This window comes from Lepisosteus platostomus, chromosome 3 (genome assembly GCF_059453375.1).
Source record: "Lepisosteus platostomus isolate fLepPlt1 chromosome 3, fLepPlt1.hap1, whole genome shotgun sequence".
Classification (NCBI taxonomy): domain Eukaryota; kingdom Metazoa; phylum Chordata; class Actinopteri; order Semionotiformes; family Lepisosteidae; genus Lepisosteus; species Lepisosteus platostomus.
In genome coordinates this window covers 75,852,661-75,874,561 of record NC_142613.1, presented here as the reverse complement: position 1 = coordinate 75,874,561, position 21,901 = coordinate 75,852,661, and the positions used below count along the sequence as shown (strand labels likewise).

General features: G+C 41.3%; 2 protein-coding genes across 2 annotated transcripts; one reads left to right on the top strand and one right to left on the bottom strand.

Moving 5' to 3' along the window:
* The first annotated feature begins 346 nt into the window (after nt 1-346).
* Nucleotides 347-8,184, top strand: LOC148675495 (trace amine-associated receptor 13c-like). The gene is made up of 4 exons (XM_088627159.1): nt 347-353; nt 1,083-1,447; nt 1,512-1,928; nt 8,122-8,184. The coding sequence occupies exons 1-4, from the start codon at nt 347-349 to the stop codon at nt 8,182-8,184; spliced, it is 852 nt and encodes a 283-aa protein (XP_088483285.1).
* Nucleotides 8,185-15,039: 6,855 nt separating this feature from the next.
* LOC148675494 (trace amine-associated receptor 13c-like) lies at nt 15,040-16,160 on the bottom strand. Its single transcript, XM_088627190.1, has one exon. The coding sequence runs from the start codon at nt 16,066-16,068 to the stop codon at nt 15,040-15,042; it is 1,029 nt and encodes a 342-aa protein (XP_088483316.1). The 5' UTR covers nt 16,069-16,160.
* Nucleotides 16,161-21,901: the final 5,741 nt, after the last annotated feature.

Here is a 21,901-nt window from a genome sequence, read left to right as displayed (position 1 = left end):
GAAGGCAGATGAATACATACAATTATTTATTTGCCACACTGTTCACATTTTATTATTGAGTAATATTCTATATATTCTATATATTAATGTTTCTAGTAAATATACTCATCTGACTATATGTATTTAATCAACTTATCATTCATGCCTAACCATGAAGCACATGTGACTTTGACTATTGAAATACTAAATCAATGTGGAATTATTAAATCTCATTAGATCTGATAGGTGATGGTGAAGCCTGTGTAACTTAAGAAAAAAAATACCTTCATATATAAATACATAAAAAATATTTTCCCCACCTATCCACACAGAACAAAGCCATTAACTACAGATGCAGCCATTCAAAATGAACAGTACAAAGCCGTACTGCGGGCAACTACGCACGAGCCACTGCCCCGTACCGCGGTATGTGATTGGCTGGCCAAAATGACCGACAGGGGCACTCGTGGTGCATTGGTCGGTAGTGAAAAGATTTAATCATTTAATCTCTTTACTGTGCACATTTTAATCCGCTTAGTATTGAATATTTATATGAAATTTTACCACTAAAGGGAAATTTTAGTAGCTGAGCATAAAAAGAAGAGGAGCATCTGAAGGTCATAAATGATATCAATTTAGGAACATAAACATATTACTGTATGTAAACTGTACTGTATATGGCTGGTCTTGGTAGTTTAAAGAAAAAATACACACCAGTCTTCCATTTCTCCCTAAACATTTTAAGTTTTATGAAATGGTCCCCAAATATGCAATTGCTGTATAGAATGAATTTTAATTAAAAAAAATATTTAACAAGAAAATTAAGCTGTTTATGTTCCTCCGCCTGAGAATATAGTCACTCATTGCTACGCAACGTAGAAACACAGCCACTAACTAGCAAAGAGAGGACATTAGCTAGCCAATATGATAAAGGAATAAATTATTTTTTTTGTTTATTTCTTTTGCACATTTATTTGAACATTTCCATCGATTGTACAAGCACTTAGAAACTGTCCAATCCCTAGTTCGTTTTCCATCTTATAATACATCTTGCCGAAAAGAAACTCGATCTGCAGTTGTTAATGTAATTGTATATGTTTCAGTGTTGATACTGACAGTGTGTGGAAACCTGATAGTGGTCATCTCTATCTCTCACTTCAAGCAGCTCCACACACCAACCAACCTCCTCCTGCTCTCTCTGGCTGTGGCAGACTTTCTAATAGGGCTGATTGTGATGCCTTTTGAGATGATTAGATATATAGAAACCTGTTGGTATTTTGGGAGGATATTTTGTATTATTTTCTATTCTGTTCTCTTCATTCTTTCAGTTGCTTCTCTTATTAATGTTGTTTTCATAAGTATTGATCGGTATTTTGCTGTGTGTGACCCATTGCAATATTATAATAAAATAACAGTTAATGTTATGTGCCTATATATAATATTCATTTGGTCATTCTCTGTATTTTATGTGTTGATGATTGTTACTTGTAATATTAATGTTATAAACTCTGCAGGTGCAAATGCCTGTCTAGGGGAATGTGTTTTTGAAATTAGTGCATCCTATAGTTGATATGTTAGCTACTTTTATTTTGCCTTGCTCTATTATGATAGCTCTCTATATGAAAATATTTATTGTTGCCAAAAGACACGCACATGTGGTCAAAACTGTTACTGAGCAACTGACATATCAAAATGGAAGCAACACTAAAGTTTCCAAAAGATCTGAAATAAAAGCAGCCAAAACCTTAGGAACTGTAGTGGCTGTATTTCTTCTGTGTTTCCTGCCCTATTACATTGGCAGTCTAGTTCAAGGAGATCTTAGTGTCTCTTCTTCAGTAACTAACTCATTAATTTTTATTATAAATACAAGCTCTGCAATGAATCCTATTATTTATGCTTTGTTTTATCCCTGGTTTCAAAAGTCAGTGAAAGAAATATTAAAATTCAGGGTATGTGATCGAGCATCCAATCTAATCAGTTTGTTCCCTGAAAATCAATGAATTTTGCATGCATACTAAACTAAACATCACTTTGTTTCATGTAAATGTATTTCTTTGTATATGACCATTATTCATACACGCTAAATAAAGTAAAAATAACAGAGGAGCGGAAAAAGAGTTTTGCAAATGTACAGATGCAGCCATTCAAAGTGCGCGGCACAGACACGTACTGGAGGTAATTGGCTACAGCCTCGTGCATTGTGACGCGCGATGACGCAAAATACCGCGGTACGTGATTGGTTGACCGACAGGGGCACTCGTGGTGTGTTGGTCGGTCGTAGAAAGATTTAAATGTCTTTACTGTGCCCGTTTTAGTATTGAATATTTATATGGAATTTTACCACTGAAGGGAAATTTCAGTAGCTGAGCATAAAAAGAATAGGAGCATACTGTAACACGTGTGAAGGCCATAAACGATATTAATTTTGGAACATAAACATACAGTATATGGCTGGTCTCAGTACTTTAAAGAAAACATACACACCAGTATTCCATTTCTCCCTAAACATTTTAAGCATCGAAGTCTTTAACTAACGTGATACCGGAGTCAACAAGCATACTTTTAGAATTTGATTAAAAGAGAATATAATATGGAATCGTGTATCTAAAGAAATTAATAACGATATAATTATATTCATGTACTGCAACACAAGAATAGTACACGCTGTACGATGTCTGTTGATAATGTTTGTAGGGCTTTTTCAACACTCCTCATGTGACCTTGCCGGTGGCGCTGTGGGTTAGGTTCCTGACTCCCACATCACATGTTGGGTGTTTGAATCCAGCTGGAGCCATGACTTAACAAACATTTCTTTGAAAAAATAAAACTTTTCCCTGGGTCAGAGATTAAATTAAACTTCACTCGCACCAAACAAATGTATATTTCTAAATATCACAACATGATCGAATTTAAGTCATTTTAATAACAATGAATAGTCACCTATGCATTACAATATAAACATTTATATTGATTTAAATCACCTTTATTTAAATACTGATCAGTTATTAATGAATTCCTCTTGCAACTACCAGTGATCCCCTCATGTTTGAATCAATTTTATATCTGAATAATCTGCTTACTTTCCAGAATCAATATAGATAGATACTTTATTGATCCCGTGATTGAAATTGCAGGGCAACAGCAGCTTAACACAGACAACACAGCCACAGTGTAACAAATGATATAATAATAGTACAATACATACAATACAATCAGTACAGTGAGGGGAGCACTAAAAGAGTTACTCACAGTCCGGACACACAAAGAACAAACTAGAACAGAACAGTACACAGAAAAATCGTATCACACATATGAATATAAATATAGATGTAAATATAGATATAGATATAAATATAGATATAAATGTATTGCACAGGTCCCTGGCATATATTGCACAAAAAACTGTTGTAAATGGGAAAAGAAAGAAAGAGAACAGATGTAGCAGTAGATGTGTAGATGCGTTCAGTCCAGAAACAGGTCACTGTCAATGTTGCCTCTGCCAAGACGAAAGGTGGATGCGTTGTACAGTCTTATGGCAGAAGGCAAGAATGACCTCCTGTAGCGCTCCCTGTTGCACCGTGGGTGAATCAGTCTATTGCTGAACGTGCTCTTCATTTCTGCAAGCCTGTCATAGAGGGGATGGGAGATGTTGTCCATGATGGCCTCTAGTTTGGACACCATTCTCCTCTCAGCCACTACCTCCAAGGGGTCCAGGCCAGACCCAATGACAGAGCTTGCTCTCCTGATGAGCTTGTTCAGCCTTTTAGAATCCACTGCTCTGATCCCAGGGCCCCAGCATACCACTGCGTAGAAAATGGCGCTCGCTACCACCGACTGATAGAACATATGAAGTATCTTACTACATACATTGAAGGACCTGAGCCTCCTCAAGAATTAAAGTCGGCTCTGTCCCTTCTTATAGATGGCCTCGATGTTCTTAGACCATTCCAGTCTATCGTCGATGTGCACTCCCAAGTACTTGTACGAGTCCACCATCTCCACGCCACTCCCATGGATGTAGACAGGAGTAGGTTTGACCTTTTTCCTCCTGAAATCTACCACCAGTTCCTTTGTCTTTGTTACATTCAGTTCCAAGTGGTTCACCCCACACCACTCCACAAAGCTGCTGACCAGTCCTCTGTACTCCTCCTCCTGCTCACCCTTGATACATCCCACAATTGCAGAGTCATCTGAGAACTTCTGCAGGTGGCATGACTTTGAGTTGTACTTAAAGTCCCAAGTATAGAGGATGAAGAGGAATGGAGAAAGAACTGTCCCTTGAGGTGCCCCTGTGTTACTCACTACCTGTTCAGACACACAGTTCTGAAGTCTCACAGACTGTGGTCTGCCTGTCAGGTAGTCAGTGATCCACGAGGTCATGGAGGCATCGACTTGCATCTCCTCCAGCTTCCTCCTTAGAAGTAAGGGCTGGATGGTATTGAAGCCACTGGAGAAGTCGAAAAACATGATCCACTTGGAGAGTGGCAGCTGTGGGGGATGGGTAGGTGAGTAGCTGTCGGGGGTTGTAGCTGTAGGCGGCCATGTTTGTGGGGGGATGGAGGAGGTGTTGGGCAGTCGCAGCTGTGAAGGGTTAGGGAGCGTGTGGCTGTGGGGGGATGGGTGTTGAGCCACAGAGGACCCAGAATCAAACCTGTTAAAGAACTGGTTCGACTCGTTGGCCATCTCCAGGTTCCCCTCTGTTGCACCCCCAGCCTGTTTGAAGCCAGAGATCTCTCTCATGCTGCTCCATACGTCCCTCACCCTATTCCTTTGCAGCTTGTCCTCTACCTTCCTCCTGTAGGCGTCCTTGCTCTCTCTTAACGTCTGCTTTAGCTCCCTCTGTACACACTTGACCTTTTCCTTATCCCCCCTCCTAAAGGCTCTCTTCTTGTCATTCAGAAGAGCCTTCAGGTCGCTGGTGATCCAGGGTTTGTTATTGGAAAAGCAGTGTACGTCTTTGGTGGGGATGGTGTTGTCTACGCAGAAGTTAATGTAGTCAGTGACACAGTCCACCATGCTGTCTATGTCGTCCCCATGTGGTTCGCACAGCACATCCCAGTCGGTGGCTTCCAAAGCACCACGTAGATCCTCCATAGCCTCCTGAGACCATCTCCTCACAGTCCTCATGGTCGCAGGTTGGCGCTGGACAATAGACGTGTATAGTGGTGATTGATATAAAGAATCCGAATAAAAGATAAGAGCTACATCATCGCACGACTAGTAGTGTCTCAATAAGTAGATTGTTTTTTTTCCATTTTTTTGGAACTGTTTTAATTTGTTTATTCTTAAATTTGATAAATATATTGATTTTCTATTTCAAAGACAAATAATCCAAAGTTCAACATATACAGTAAAAGAAATGAACTCATTTAATCCACTGTGACGTACTGTATAACACATTCCTGTATGAAGAGAAGCTGATGATTTGCCAACAGCACATCAAGTAGAAAATTGAAAAATTACTTCACTAACTCAAGGGAGAACCTTTAACAGGCCCATAATGTTGTATCCTTTAATACACCTGACGATTTGGATAACATTTGCCTTTGGAATTCAGTTGTTTTCTCTCTCTCTCTGACTCCGCACAGGGTCATGCTGTACTTCCATTTATCTGTAGCAGTTAGAGATGCAGGACAATTTGAATTGCTTAAAGTTCTTTCTTTACTCAACCAGTGAAGTAATTTCACACTTCTCAAGTTAATCCATTGTGTATTTGGGTTGTTGGCACATCATGCTCTGCCCTTTACACAGGAGGGTAATGTATGTCAGGGATGGATGAATTGGGTGATGCCGAGTAGCAGTCTGAAGTAGTTAGGCCTCTGAAACGCCTTGTTTGTAAATACTGTACATAGAGTAACTTGTGTGTTATATGTTTGTTTTGTGTGTAGTCTAGTTTGTGTCTTGTGTCATTGTAATAAATATTTGTTTAACCAAGTGTGCCTGAATTATTACTCCTCTCAACAAGTTGGGGTTTATGAATACTTATTTTATTTATTGACTATACCATTCGGTCAACTCCTGATTTTCACCAGTTTCATAACCATATATTTTCTAAAAAATTGGAAAAAACCACGGGAGGGTGTCTAGACCTTATAGGATGATCCAGGACAATAGGCAATAGCCTATTATCTATTATCTATATAATGAATATAAATAAGTTCAACATTGGGGACACTTTTAACCTTAAATGTGAAACAAGTACAGGAGATCACAATAAACAAATTAAGGAAAATTCGTTTAGGACAAAGGAAACACTTTACTCGGGGTAATGGATAACCTGCGGACACCCCTGGCTGTGTTGCAATAAGCAGCTTCATGACTGTAACACATACACTGAATTTCTTTAAAACTTTTAATACCAAAGATTGCAAAACACTTCACATATAAGAAGGTGCACAATTAATCCACTCCTGAAGTACAGAACCCTGAAGTGTGATGGGCATATCAAGATGATAGCAGGGGAAGACTACTCAAGAGTAGTAGCCCCAGGACACAGTAACCAAGTAAGCAAGTGAGAAATGACTTTACTGGTTGAAGAGAGGAAGAACTTTAAGCAGGCCAGATCATTCTGCAGAAATTCATGCTGTACTGCATGTTGTGACACCATGGGGTTGATGGTGGAGGATGTGTTCCAAGTGGGTTCACAGGAATTGACATGCCCCTACAGCCTGTTGGGGAACTTTCGGCACTATTTTTCCCCTATTAAACATTATCTGCTCCGAGCTTAGTGTTTTATATGCTCCTTCATCATGGTACCTAAAAAAAGGAACATAATATTTGATCTCTGAGCTCTCGGTTTGCAAATTCTCAGGCTCTGAGTCCCGTACAAATGATATGTCATCCTACATGTCATCATGGATCTCACACCTCTGTCCTTCACCTGTCTGACCTCCACTGTGTTACTCTTTGAGGATGACATTGCCAGCAGCCATATCACCCTTCAACTCACAACTGGCAGCCCACTGAAACTAAGCAGGTGTGAGACTGGTCAGTAACTGGATGGGAGACTTCTGGGAAAGCTAAGGCTGCTGCCGGAAGAGTTGTTAGTGGGGCCACCAGGGGGTGCTCACCCTGTGGTCTGTGTGGGTCCTAAAGGGGACACTATACTGTAAAAAGGTGCTGTCCTTCATACTTCGCCATTTACCCACAGTTTTTAATTTGGGTATGTGCGAACAGTAATCCTGGGGACAACATCTTCTGTGCATTTGCTGATATACTGTCGCTAGTAGCATATTCCAGGTTAATGTCGTTCCCGGCAGCTTTGCAAAAAATCCACCAGTCAGTGGTAGCAAAGCAGTGACTTAGAACAGAGCCCGATTCCTCTGACCAGCGCTGAATTGTCCTTTTTAGCAGGCTTCTCCTGCTTGTGTTTCTACCTATAGGCAGGGAGTAGCAGGATGGAGGTGTGAACGGATTTGCCGAAAGGAGGTCGGGGGTCGTGCTTTGTATCCATCCTGGAAGGGAGTGTAAACATTGTCCAACGTGTTTGTTCTGCGTGATGGACAATTTATATGCTGATGCAGGTTTGACATGATTTTCTTCAGGTTCGCGCCATTGAAGTCCCCCACTGTGATAAATGCGCCCTTGGGGGGCATACCTCTGGGATACTTAGGATACACTGTGCTATAATGTTTAGCAAGGTATTGTAGGTGTTTTGTGCATTTACTGGGACAATTATTAATTGTATCACTAAGTCACAAAATGATTCTACGATGGATATTAGAAAACCAACTTTGCGGAACAATTCAGCAAAGCACACACACGGATACTAATACAAGAGAATACATTTATTAATACATAAAATGTGCATATAAACATAACAGATCTTGTAGTGAGGGTTAGCAGAATACAAAAGGTATATACTGTATTTAATCACAAAGAGACACATACATTCAGTATACCATTCATTTATACCATTTCGTTAATGAGCTTTGATTACAACTTCTACATTAGACACTCAAAAGTAAGTACATCACTCATATGGGACATCAACTGGGGTTGAGGTAGCAATTGATTTCTCGAGCTGTAATGCAGAATGTTGAATACTCATCCAATTTATGTGGATTCAAATCTCCTGCGGATACAAAGGAACAGCGAAAGGCTGTTGCTGCGTCCAATCTGCGGCCTCTGGCCTGGTGCCAGGCAGTCCTGGTTCGGCGTGAGGTGTGGGAGAAGGAGGGAGATACTCCTGCTGCAGCGCACTAGCAGTGACTCTCTGAAGACTGGCTAGTTAGTCCTGGCTGCACTAGCAGAGATTCTGCACATGAAAAGTGACTGCGGGTCCAAGCAAGTCACACTCTTTAGATGGGAAGAAGACTGGTTCACTCCCGATGTAGCGCTAGTCCTGAACCCTGAGATTCAGCTGTCGACAATTCCGACCGTAGTTCACTCGTTGATCAGGCGAGTGTTCGCAGTGGAGTACCGGCGGTTCACCAGGCTTGCTGCTGGGCTAACCTCAGGCGGATCCTTTGATTCGAGTGGGTGACCCCCGGTCTCGACTCTTAGAACAAATTAAAATCCTGGCACTCGGACACACTGGGCCGTCACTTGATTGTCCGAGATGAGTCTGAGAATGTCCTGGAGGGGCACCTTCTGGGCCCTGTGCTGCCTGTTTTATCTGGAGGAACTACGGTCATTCATTTGTTGAAAGTCCCGCGGGCATTTGAGACCCACATGGGGTTACCCTGCCCTGCCAGTTCCTGATTGGCTGATCAAGGTGGAGGATAAGTAACAATGTTCTCCGACATCAGGGATGTAAACACCTTGGGATGAGTCTCTCCTACGGAATCTCCCAGACAGTAAGGCACCAGAGATGACCATTCATTAGGGTGGCTGGAGAATCTCAGCCTTGGGAGTTGTTCCTTATCAGGAAACTCTATCAGCTAGAAAGACACCTTAAATCTGAACCTAATGGAATGGCCTTTCTGTGTACAGCACCACTGAGATGAGGGAGAGAGGGACTGGCAAGGGAGCAGCAAACTTAATTCCTGTATTATAAATAAGCCTTGCCACTACAGTATTAAAAAAATATGTAAAAAAAAAATTTAAAAAAAGTATTTTTTTTTTAAAAAGATCCAATGGGAAATTTGGCCAGGACACCAGGGTTACACCCTACTCTTTTCAAGAAACACCCTGGGATTTTTAATGACCACAGAGGATCAGGACCTCACTTTTACATCTCATCTGAAAGACGGTGCCCGTTTACAGTATAGTGTCCCCGTCACTATACTGGAGCATTAGGACCCACTTGGGCCACAGGGTGAGCAGTCCCTGCTGGCCCCACTAACACCTCTTCCAGCAGCAACCTTTTTGGTCGTTTTTCCCAGGAGGTCTCTCAGCCAGGTACTGACCAGGCTCACACCTGCTGAGCTACAGTGGGCTGCCAGTTGTGAGTTGCAGGGTGATATGGCTGCTGGCATTAGATCCTGGAGACCCAGGCCCACTTTAATAGGGCTGTTGTTGAAGTTAAGAGTTCATTTTAATGGTTCATTTTAACCCCAGACAGGGAATGTGACATTATTGTTGAATGTGCTGTACTACATAACATTGCCACCCTGAGGTCCTCCCCTCAACCTGAACCCTGTATCCAAAAAGGTAGGAGAGCTGTGACAGACCATCAGGAATGAGCACATTATAGTTAAATGGTGACCTAATTTTTAGGATTTTTCATCCTATTATAAGTAGGTCACATTTTACCTGGCTTAAGATTTTCTGCAACTTGGGGGAAAAAGCTTCACCCATATTATTTGATACACAACACAAAGTTGGGGAAAAACACAATGACCCAATAATGGAGGAATGCATTCTTTATTGTGTTGATGATTATGATATTCTTGTATTTTGTCTTGACCATTGTGATCCAGATCTTCCCATTGTGATCCAGCTAATGTGTACATTACTGGATAAAAATAATATTATACAACTAAACAATGGCTTTAACTGGAGCTCCACTTCAGGGCCATAATAATGTAAGGTAAGTTATGCAATACGTGTGTGCTCATTCAATTTTTATAGTCTTGTCTAATTTGAGATATTTTACTGCATTTCATAAATAACTTTTGCTCTCAATTTATTAGTGATTCTTTGCCAGGCGTCTGCAGCAGTTATGGGCAACAGATTTTACCCCCTCATAGTTTTCCATAAGGAGCCATAATTCATATTCTCCGAATAAAGACATAATACATTCTATGCTGTTTGCCTTGGTTTTGTTGGTGCAAAGGAGTCAAGGCTTGACACTCCTGCCTCCTGAGAGTGGCACATTTACTCTGATTGATTAACCCCGTGTGGCTTTAAACTGACAACTGAAACCCGAGTTTGCCGTTGTGGCGCTGGAGCAAACCTGAAGTCAGAAATCTGGTTAATTCAATCTGGCTATCTAGAGAAAATCTTGAACAAGTTAAACCTGTTTCATGAACCAGCCACCTGATCTCTTAGAGTCCATAGCTGTGTATTGTTAGACCACCAGCCTACTTCAGCTGTGGTCACATAACAACGCATGTTTCTCTCCAGAGTGATCTACATTCCTGACAATCACACCCTCTATTATGTTGCAATACATTGTGTTTATTTTGTTCTAAAGTTTGACATTTTTTATACTTTTAACTAAATACTGTATAGGTTTAACTCATTGTGTTAATATTCCCTCTTGTATTTAATAAATATTCCCTCTTGTATTTGATAAGAGTGTTTGTCAGAAATTCATGATCAGAAAGCAAACTCTCCTGATGAGAGCTGCTCCTATCCTGGAAGTACAGAGTGAAGCAATTAAGTACAAATAAAATTGGGAGAATCTCTACAGTACACTTAAACTGTAAATACAAATGTAACTAATCAATATTCCTTACTATTTTTTAATTAAGTTAATACATTGTATGCAATCAAAAACAGAATACATTCCATAACAGTATACAGTAGATAATAATGTTTCTTTATTAGCCCTATACAATTTCTTGCATTAGGAATTCATCTTTTCACATACCCCAGCATTTCTCCATGGAGACACAGACAGGGAGAGAAGCTGGGGTCAGAGCGCAGGTTCTGCCATTGTATGGTGCCCCTGGAGCAGTTGGGGTTAAGGGCCTTGCTCAGGAGCCCAACGGAGTAGGATTCCTCTGCTGGCCGCAGGATTGGAACCGGCAACCTTCCAGTCACAGGTGCAGATCCTTAGCCACAGAGCCACCTCTCCGCCCCGTAAGATAAGAAAGCATCAAGTCATATCATCATACTGATATAAATACTGTTTTTTTTAGCAGAAATTCATTCATATAAGAAAGCCAAATATCCTGGTGAGAGCTGCTCCTATCATGGGATTGAAGGTGGATTGAGAGCACAAAAATTCTGCATCTAATGAATGTTACAATGAATGTCAAAACTGGTACAATTTCTGAAAAGAAATCTAATCAAGAAAAATATAGATCCTAAAATGATACATTCATGCACCTCACAGTTCTAAAGGAAAAGTACTGAGAGTAGCAGTACATACCTACGAGTGCTCAGGAAATACGTTCAGCATAGATGATGCTGTATTAAAAATCTGAAGTGTTATAATTAGTTTCACTGACTTTTGAAACCAGGGGTAAATCAGAGCATAAATTATAGGATTGAGAGAAGAATTTAAATATACTAACCAATTTAGAAAATTAACATCTACTGAAGAAGGAGATAAAAAATTATCAGCATTAACAAAACTTTTTACAAAATATTTACATAAATACAATACAAAAAAACCAATTACAGTTCTAATGTTCTTGCAGCTTTTCTTTGAGATTTGGTAGAAAGTTCAGAATTATTTTTTTTAGAAACTGTTTGTCTCCTAACCAAATCACCAATTTTAGCATGCCTTCTAGCCACAACAAAGATTTTTCCATATAATAATAATATCACAGAGCATGGCAGAATAAATACAGCAATTAAATCAGCTATACCCCAGGCTTCACTGATCCCAAACTTACATTCACCAAGACATATATTTGTTTTTCCTGTACTGCTAATATTTCCATTAAAATAAATGAGTGCCAAATTGTATAGGACTGCAAACAGCCACACAAACACTATAAACAATCTTGTTGCTTTTACCAGTTTACTTGTTTAGTGTTTACCCTCGCCAGTCCATCTCTCTCTCATCTCAAGTGGTACTAGATACAGAGAGGCCATTCCATTTGGTTCACATTTAAGGTGTTTTTCTAGCTGATAGTGTGTCCTGATAAGAAACAACTCACAAAGCTGAGACACATCAACTACCCTAACAAATGGTTATCTCTGGAGCCTTAAAGTCTGGAATTCCAAGGGAGAGTCTTATTCAAAGTTGGTTTACAAATCTAAGGTCAGAGGGCATGGTTACTCATCATCTGCCAATAGGAACTGGTAGGGCAGGTTAACCCCATGTGGGTCTTGAATGCCCATGAAACTTTCGACCAATGAACAACCGGTAGGTCCTCCAGGTAAAACAAGCAGTGCAGAGCCCCTCAGGGCGCCTGCTGGACATTTCTCAGACTCAGAGCTCATCCTGAACATCCTCAGACTCAGCTCGGAACCACTACATAACGGCCAGTGTGTCCGAGTGCAGGACTTTCCTTTGTTCTAAGAGTCGAGGACGGAGGTTGCCAGAGCGTATTCAAAGGATCCACCCGAGGTTAGCATCAGCAGCAAGCCTCATGAACAGGTCTGATCTGTGGACAGCTGAATAAGTATTCAGAACTAGCGCTTCATCAGGAACTAACCGGTCTTCTTATTGACCTGCTGGGACCCGCAGTCACTTTTCTCCTGAGCACAACTTTGCTAGTTAAAGCCAACACTAACTAGCAAGTCTTCAGAGAGCAGCACATCGCAGGAACTTCTCTCAAGCCGCACAGCACAGCTTGGCACCGAGCCAGAGAGCGCGGATTGGACAGCAACAAGCCTGCAACTGTTTCTTTGTGCCCGCAGGAGATCTGAATCCCCAGAGATTGGATGAGTATTCAACTTCACTGCATTACAGCTCGAGAATTCAATTGTTATCCCAACTAGTTGATATCAATTTAATTCCTAAGAGTTATGTACTCGTTTCAAGTATCTAATGTAGAAATTTTAACCAAGTTCAATTACGAAACGGTCTAAATGAATGATATACTGAACATATATCATTCAGTATGATATATGTTATCATACTGAATGATATATTCAGTATATCATTGAATATACCATTAAATAGGGCTCCCTGTGAATGCCTTCTGCATGTGCACTGGTGGCAACAGACAACTGGTAAAGCACTAGCACTGGCCAGGACCTGCAGAACATGTCACCACAGCCAGGCAGCACAGAGACTTGTGACGTAGATGCCAGGAAATTGCCCAGCTGGTTTTGTGGGAATTGGAGGTCCTCTGGTAATACAGCATCTGTGAATTATCAGTCTGTTCTATCCCGTACACCCTAGCAGACAAAGTGAACTTGTAGCTACTGCTTGCAATGGGGAAATACTAATATTAAGTGTAAATAGATGAAGGCAGGCTGCAAGAAAGGCAGTAATATTTGATGCGTAGATACAGTACATGTGACTAGTACATCTCTGAATTTTTTCTTTGGTAACTCAGTAACTTTCCTTACTCATTACATTACTTAGTTCATACAAACAAAACTGTTTCATGTTGTTAATAGTAATATTATGCATGTGGTGCATCAAAAATGTAGTTTATGTGTCAATATATTTGTTTCACATGCCTTATTGAAAACGACATTTTCCGCTGTTTTTTTCCTGTGTTTTAAATTCTTCCCTCTTCCCTATTTTAGACTTCTTAAATGAATAAATGCCACTAACAAAATCAAAAAGTATTGTAAATATTTGTGTTTTGTCTTCGTCCCCTCATGTCATAGCTAGGAGTCAAAATCTATAATAAGGCCTTAGTGGGACCTGCAGAACAGCATGAATAAAAAGATTAGCCCATCTGTGTGAAAAAAAAAACAGTACATAACAATCAATTAAATTCATAGAACACATGTCCTTGTCTCTAGCAAATAGGAAAAACGAAATGGGATGTACTGCAATCAAGAGAAAATAAGTACGTAAGAGTTTCTGAAGTTCTAATCAGGAGATAAAAAGTCCTAAATGGGGGGAAAAAAGTTCTAAGTATGACAGCAAATTTATTTTATTTAACTGGCTTTCGCTCCACAAGCAATGTTTAGTTACCAACAAATTACCACCAAACCAATCAATTTTACAACACATTGTAGTCACTACAGCATGATACTGTAGGTACAGAAGACAGGTTTGTGCTTTATACAAATTTCTTTTTAACCCACATTTATGCTAAAGTTTTATTTAAGGGAGGTAAAGATAATTTTTGGTAGTCTTCCAGCTTTTGTGACCTGACCATTGACTTTCTCTGGATTATATTTTTTATATCCAGGGCTTGTATCTGCTTGTGGCTCTCATGGTATTTTCTAGTTCTTTCTTTGGCAAGTCATACATTTACTTAGCAATTTTAAGTTTCTCCCTCCTGCAACACAATGTAAAGTCTTATTTTACTTTATTGTGACACATTTTGTTACAGCACCATCCCCCAAAAGCTTAATTTAATTAACTTAATTGACAGGCCGCCTTGACTCAGACCAACCTTGACTCACCCATAACAGGATTAGCAAGAGCTGTGTAGCTTCAATTGGCCTGAGCAAATGCTCCAAAGAGTGTCCATTGTCTATCCTTAAAGATGAGAGCAACTGTAATTAACCACTTGGTACAGTTGCATACAAGCAAACCATTTTGAATATGCTGAAAAACAATTACTGAAACAACACCAGCCATAACACTGTAGATATTGGAGACAGATGCCAAGATACAAGAAACAGTTAAAGTAAATCTGTTTCAAAAGGAATAATGCACAATTTTCAAAAGTAATGTGAGCCATGTTTCCTCAATTCTGCATGGAAATGTACTGTAGGCTAGACCAAGAAACCTTCAAGTGGAATCTTAATATTCAAGAATACCATTACTCCACAAATTATGAATGTATTTTAATGTTCTGAATAATTGTCAGAAAGAAGTATAAATTACAATAAAAGGCATGAATTTTATATTGAAGGTAAAATTTAAAGGTTTTCTGGAAACAAAGTAATAAGTGTGGATGCTGGATCACATATCCTAAATGTTAATATTTCTTTTGTTGACTTCTGAAACCAAGGGTAAAAGAAGGCATACAAAATTGGATTCATTGTAGAGTTAAAATAAACTAGAAAGAGAAGAGAATCCATTACTATAGAATACGAAGAAAAATTAACGTTTCCTACAACCAGACTGGAAAGATAATATGGTATCCAACACAGAAAGTGCACACTAATTATAATGCCTAAAGTTTTGGCTGCTTTTCTTTCAGATCTTTTAGAAATGTTACTATTGCTTCCATCTCTACAGTTCTGTTGCCCAGGGACAGATCTGATGATTTGTGCGTGCCTTTTGGCAACAATAAATATTTTCATATACAGAACTATCATAACAGGGTAAGGCAAAATAAAGCAAATCAGCGTGTCAACTATCACCCAGGCTCCACTCATTTCAAAAAAACAATCTCCACGACAGGTATTTCGGTTTTCAGACCTTTTAAAATTTATACTAAACATGATAGCCACATAACATACAGAGAATGACCAACTTAATATTATACACATGCGCATGTTATTAAGTGTTATTTTATTGGAATACTGTAATGGGTCACACACAGCAAGATATCGATCAATACTTATTAACAGAATATTACGAAGAGAAACAACAGAAAGTAAAGTTACAACTGCATAGAAAAAAACACAGAATGTTATCCCAAAATACCAACAGGTTTCTATAAATCTGATCATTTGCAAAGGCATCACAATCAGCCCTATTAGAAAGTCTGCCACAGCCAGAGAGAGCAGGAGGAAGTTAGTTGGTGTGTGGAGCTGCTTGAAGTGAGAGATAGAAATGATCACCACCAGGTTTCCACACACTGTCAGCATCACCACTGATATAAAGAAAACATATAAAATTACATAAACAGCTGTGGATCGAGTTTCTTTTGGGCAAGATGTATTGTCAGATGAAAAACAGTAGTCCTGTATTTTATGTCCTCCGATTTCATTTAATTCCATTATCTGAGAACAAAGAATTAAAAAAACTGCAGCTCAAAAAAATGCTCTTAAATTTCCAGAAAGAAATTCAGATCCACTCTATCTACTTTATTGAAAAGGGATATCAATCCTATTTATAGAATAAGATTCAAATTCGCTGCTGTCAGCTTTGCTGCCCCTTGGTTTATATTCAGTTTCTGGTAGCTCCTCCTGGTGCTGCTGTGCATCAATGGTGTGAAAAGCTCAGAACAGATTAATTCCTTTGAGACCTTCTCAATAGAACTAGTCTGTCTTGTTACCCTTGATATTATATTTAGCAGTATGTATGCTTGTGTCAACATCATTAGTAAGCGTTCAATGTTTAAAATGAATTGAAGTGTCCCAACATTACTGTAAATCTTCAGCTCTGCGGCTGGACTACCAAGGAAATAAGGTATATTGAAAGTTATTAAATGTATCCACATAAAAGTGTAAAGTCCACTTGCACTATAAAGTCTGGATACTTAAAAAGTAGCCACCAGGTAAAGCTTTTTAGGGATAAAATATTGTGACAGTGCGCTACAACAATGAAATTCTAACTGGTTTAATTTTAAACTCTCGTGAGTACTGTAAATAATTAGAGATTGGGATATTGCCTTTCCACAGATCTTTTATTATGAGCTGTGTCTCCTGATGAGGGTTGTAGCAACCCTGAACCTGACAACTGTATCCTCTGTCCAAAGGTTAGTGTGCTTGCTCCGGTTGGTCTGCAACCTTGTCACCATACAAGACTCCCTGTCAAGCACACAATACGGCTTAGATCTCTGATGTCATGACAGTGCTGGTGCCAGTGATCGGTCCTGCATGCACACATGGACACCGCACCCCCCTGTGCTGTTAGAACATGCTCAGGCAGACTTTCACACCATGCGGCCAATTAATCTGCTATTTATTATTTCTTTATTAGTTCCACTTGGCTTAAATACTTCCCCCTTCACTCAGGGCTCTGTCATTAGCTGAGCTACTGTGCTTTTGCTACCTCATGGTTTCTTTAGGCCTTTTTTCTTTTTGCACTTGCTTATTAATACTGAAGCACTCTGGCTGCCATCACATCATCCAGGTGGGGCTGCACATTGGTGGTGGTGGAGGGAATCCCCATTATCTGTAAAGTGCTTTGAGTGGAGTGTCCAGAAAAGCGCTATATAAGCATAAGGAAATCTGATAATTGATTCCCCTACCATTACTGTCTACTGTACCTTTCAGTGGACCTTTTGAGTGCTCATCAGTCATCCCTACATTATTTCCATGAGCAAAAATCTTGAATCTACATAATATCCTGTAACGGTAATTCAAAATGATGAATTATGACTGCATACCTGCTCCATATGAAAAACTGTTGTTCCCAAGGAGTAAAAAAACACAAAAAAACAATGACAGAGAAGTAAAAATTATTCTTCTGGACCCCACAGATGTTGAGCAACAAATTCCTGGAAACAAGTCAATACAGATGCAGCCATTCAAAGTGCGCTGTACAAACCCGTACCGTGGGCAAATCATTACGTCATAACGCGTCATACCGCGGTATGTGTTTGGTATGTGCTGGTCTTGGTAGTTTAAAGAAAAAATACACACCAGTATTCCATTTCTCCCTAAATATTTTAAGCATCAAAGCCTTACATGTGGTTATTTTGGAAATGTTTTTACATGCTCCTTGCTCCTTCTGACCATGTTACTGTACGTTTATACAGTATACAGTACTTTGTGAGAAAAGTGATAGTTTTAAGCTTTTCTGCGAATACGCTCGATACCAGAGTAAAAAAGCATACTTTTAGAATTTGATTAATAGGGAATATAATATGGAATCGCGTATCTAAAGAAATTAATAACGATATAATTACAGTATAGTCATATACTGTGGACACAGTTGTTTCACTGCTTGTCATGTGACTGTATGGTTTAAGTGCCTGACTTATAAGCGAGAGGTCGGCTGTTCAAATCTAGCTCTTGCCATGAGTTTTCTTTTAACAAGCATTTCCTTGAAAAACTAAAATAGCAATATTATGGACACTCTATTGACTTTTTTATATTTCTAAATATCACAACATGTTCGAATCTAAGTCATTGATTAACAACAACAATCCTGTTTTTTATGGTCTGTAGCTCAAATCCTGCTTAACTAAAAATTAGTTAAGTGTGCTGGCAGCTGTGTGACGCAGTGGTGGCCGGGCACGGTGAGGTGCGCTGGCAGCTGTGTGGTATGAAGCAGTGGTGGACAGGCACGGTGAGGTGCGCTGGCAGCTGTGTGACGCAGTGGTGGCCAGGCACGGTGAGGTGCGCTGGCAGCTGTGTGGTGTGACGCAGTGGTGGCCTGGCACGGTGAGGTGCGCTGGCAGCTGTGTGGTGTGACGCAGTGGTGGCCTGGCACGGTGAGGTGCGCTGGCAGCTGTGTGGTGTGACGCAGTGGTGGCCGGGCACGGTGAGGTGCGCTGGCAGCTGTGTGACGCAGTGGTGGCCGGGCACGGTGAGGTGTGCTGGCAGCTGTGTGACGCAGTGGTGGCCGGGCACGGTGAGGTGCGCTGGCAGCTGTGTGGTGTGACGCAGTGGTGGCCTGGCACGGTGAGGTGCGCTGGCAGCTGTGTGGTGTGACGCAGTGGTGGCCTGGCACGGTGAGGTGCGCTGGCAGCTGTGTGGTATGAAGCAGTGGTGGACAGGCACTTTGAGGTGCACTGGCAGCTGTGTGGTGTGACGCAGTGGTGGCCTGGCACGGTGAGGTGCGCTGGCAGCTGTGTGGTGTGACGCAGTGGTGGCCGGGCACGGTGAGGTGCGCTGGCAGCTGTGTGGTGTGACGCAGTGGTGGCCGGGCACGGTGAGGTGCGCTGGCAGCTGTGTGGTGTGACGCAGTGGTGGCCTGGCACGGTGAGGTGCGCTGGCAGCTGTGTGTTGTGACGCAGTGGTGGCCTGGCACGGTGAGGTGCGCTGGCAGCTGTGTGGTATGAAGCAGTGGTGGACAGGCACTTTGAGGTGCGCTGGCAGCTGTGTGGTGTGACGCAGTGGTGGCCGGGCACGGTGAGGTGCGCTGGCAGCTGTGTGGTGTGACGCAGTGGTGGCCGGGCACGGTGAGGTGCGCTGGCAGCTGTGTGGTGTGACGCAGTGGTGGCCGGGCACGGTGAGGTGCGCTGGCAGCTGTGTGGTGTGACGCAGTGGTGGCCGGGCACGGTGAGGTGCGCTGGCAGCTGTGTGGTGTGACGCAGTGGTGGCCTGGCACGGTGAGGTGCGCTGGCAGCTGTGTGGTGTGACGCAGTGGTGGCCGGGCACGGTGAGGTGCGCTGGCCGCTGTGTGGTGTGACGCAGTGGTGGCCGGGCACGGTGAGGTGCGCTGGCCGCTGTGTGGTGTGACGCAGTGGTGGCCGGGCACGGTGAGGTGCGCTGGCAGCTGTGTGGTGTGACGCAGTGGTGGCCTGGCACGGTGAGGTGCGCTGGCAGCTGTGTGGTGTGACGCAGTGGTGGCCTGGCACGGTGAGGTGCGCTGGCAGCTGTGTGGTGTGACGCAGTGGTGGCCGGGCACGGTGAGGTGCGCTGGCAGCTGTGTGGTGTGACGCAGTGGTGGCCGGGCACGGTGAGGTGCGCTGGCAGCTGTGTGGTGTGACGCAGTGGTGGCCGGGCACGGTGCGGTGCGCTGGCGGCTGTGTGGTGTGACGCAGTGGTGGCCGGGCACGGTGAGGTGCGCTGGCGGCTGTGTGGTGTGACGCAGTGGTGGCCGGGCACGGTGAGGTGCGCTGGCAGCTGTGTGGTGTGAAGCAGTGGTGGCCAGGCACAGTGCAGTGCGCTAGCAGCTGTGTGACACAGTGGTGGCCAGGCATGGTGAGGTGCGGGATTAGGGGTGTGTGGGGGTGGGTTTGTGGGGAGTGTCAATTAAAAAAGTAATGTTGACCAGGGCAATACTTTGAGTTTACACCTACAGCTTGTCCAAGGTCATTCATTATTAATACTATTAGTAATATCTTCGTTAAAGACTTTGATGGCAACAGCTCAAACATGAGAGGTTGAGCTTTATTAGCTCCACCTTGCGGAAATTCCAGATATTATTATTTTGCTTGTCGTATTATAGGAGAATTTACGGTAACTCGCGGTATTTACTGGTAACTCGCGGTAGACTGCATACAGCGTACCGCAAAATAATGCGGTATCGCCCGTGCATTTTGAATGGCTGCATCTGTAGATGCCAGGAAATTTCCCAGCTGGTTTTGTGGGAATTGGAGGTCCTCTGGTAATACAGCATTTGTGAATTATCAGTCTGTTCTATCCCGTACACCCTAGCAGACAAAGTGAACTTGTAGCTACTGCTTGCAATGGGGAAATACTAATATTATGTGTAAATAGATGAAGGCAGGCTGCAAGAAAGGCAGTAATATTTGATGCATAGATACAGATGCAGCCATTCAAAACAAGCGGGGTATGCTGCGGTATAACACGGTGGGTGTGTCGCAGTATACCGCATCATACCGCATCATACCGTATGCAAATTAGATTATGTTAATAGTATCCGGAATCACCTTGTAAAACCGCCAGGTGGAGCTAATAAAGGTTAACCTCTACTGTACAGCATTTGAGCTGTCACCAGAAAACGTCGGTTTCGAATCCCGATCACTGCTGAGGGACAATCTTTATTCCATTAAGAATTTAAGTTGTATACTCTTAAACAGTGTATTACAGCATGTTAATCATTAATAAAATCATTTATAAAATCATTATTTTATAAAAGCGAGATTGTTCTGTTGAACAAAAGTACACAACCTACCACCTTTATCATAAATATTTTAATTATGCAGGAATATTATATGCATCAAAGTCTTTACCGAAGATATTACTAATAGTATTAATAATGAATGACCTTGGACAAGCTGTAAGCTCAAAGTATTACCCTGGTCCACATTCTTTGTAACCGTCTTTGTAAACGAAAAGAGTTTATTTTTTCATTGACAAAAAGTAACACCACAGCATTTAGTTGATCCAATCACACATTCCTTTCCAATCATACAAAGTAATTCTTGAGAATCTCCGATTCACCATGCCTTTCACATGCTCATAAACGATATTAATTTAGGAACATAAACATATTACTGTATGTAAACTGTACTGTATATTGCTGGTCTTGGTAGTTTAAAGAAAAAATACACACCAGTATTCCATTTCTCCCTAAACATTTTAAGCATCAAACTCTTACATGTTATTTGGGAAACGTTTTATGTGCTCCTTCTGACCATATTAGGATGATATACTTTGTGAAAAGTGATAGTCTTTTAACCTTTTCTGTGAATTCGCTTGTTATCTAACAAATGCATACTTTTAGAATTTGATTAACAGGGAATATAATATGGAATTGCGTATCTAAACAAATTAATAACGATATAATTATATCCATGTACTGTCTGACGGAATAAACTGAAGAGGTTAGTTAATGCGACACGGAATTATTAAGAATTATCACCTCTTTTTACACTTGAGAACAAATGAGAACATTCCACTCAGTGGGCGGTGCATTGTTATATCAATCACCTGCAAATTCGTTTTACACCACTGAACGACAGGAGAATGTGACTGTACTGTATCTGTACAGAATGTGTGTTTCAATCAATACAGTAATTGATTAATATCGCAATTGCTTGATTAAATAAATTGATTTTTTTAATTGACAATCTGAAAATGAAAACCGCGGTGAAGTCACCTTGAATTAAAAAAAATGATTTTGGCACACCTGTAGCACTTTTACGAAATCTCCTAGAGGTGTGAGAACACTTGCTTTGTGTAGAAAGTACATTGTGAATGTTTTCACAGCCTTCACTTTGTCATTTTTATGCCATTTTTTTGACCATGC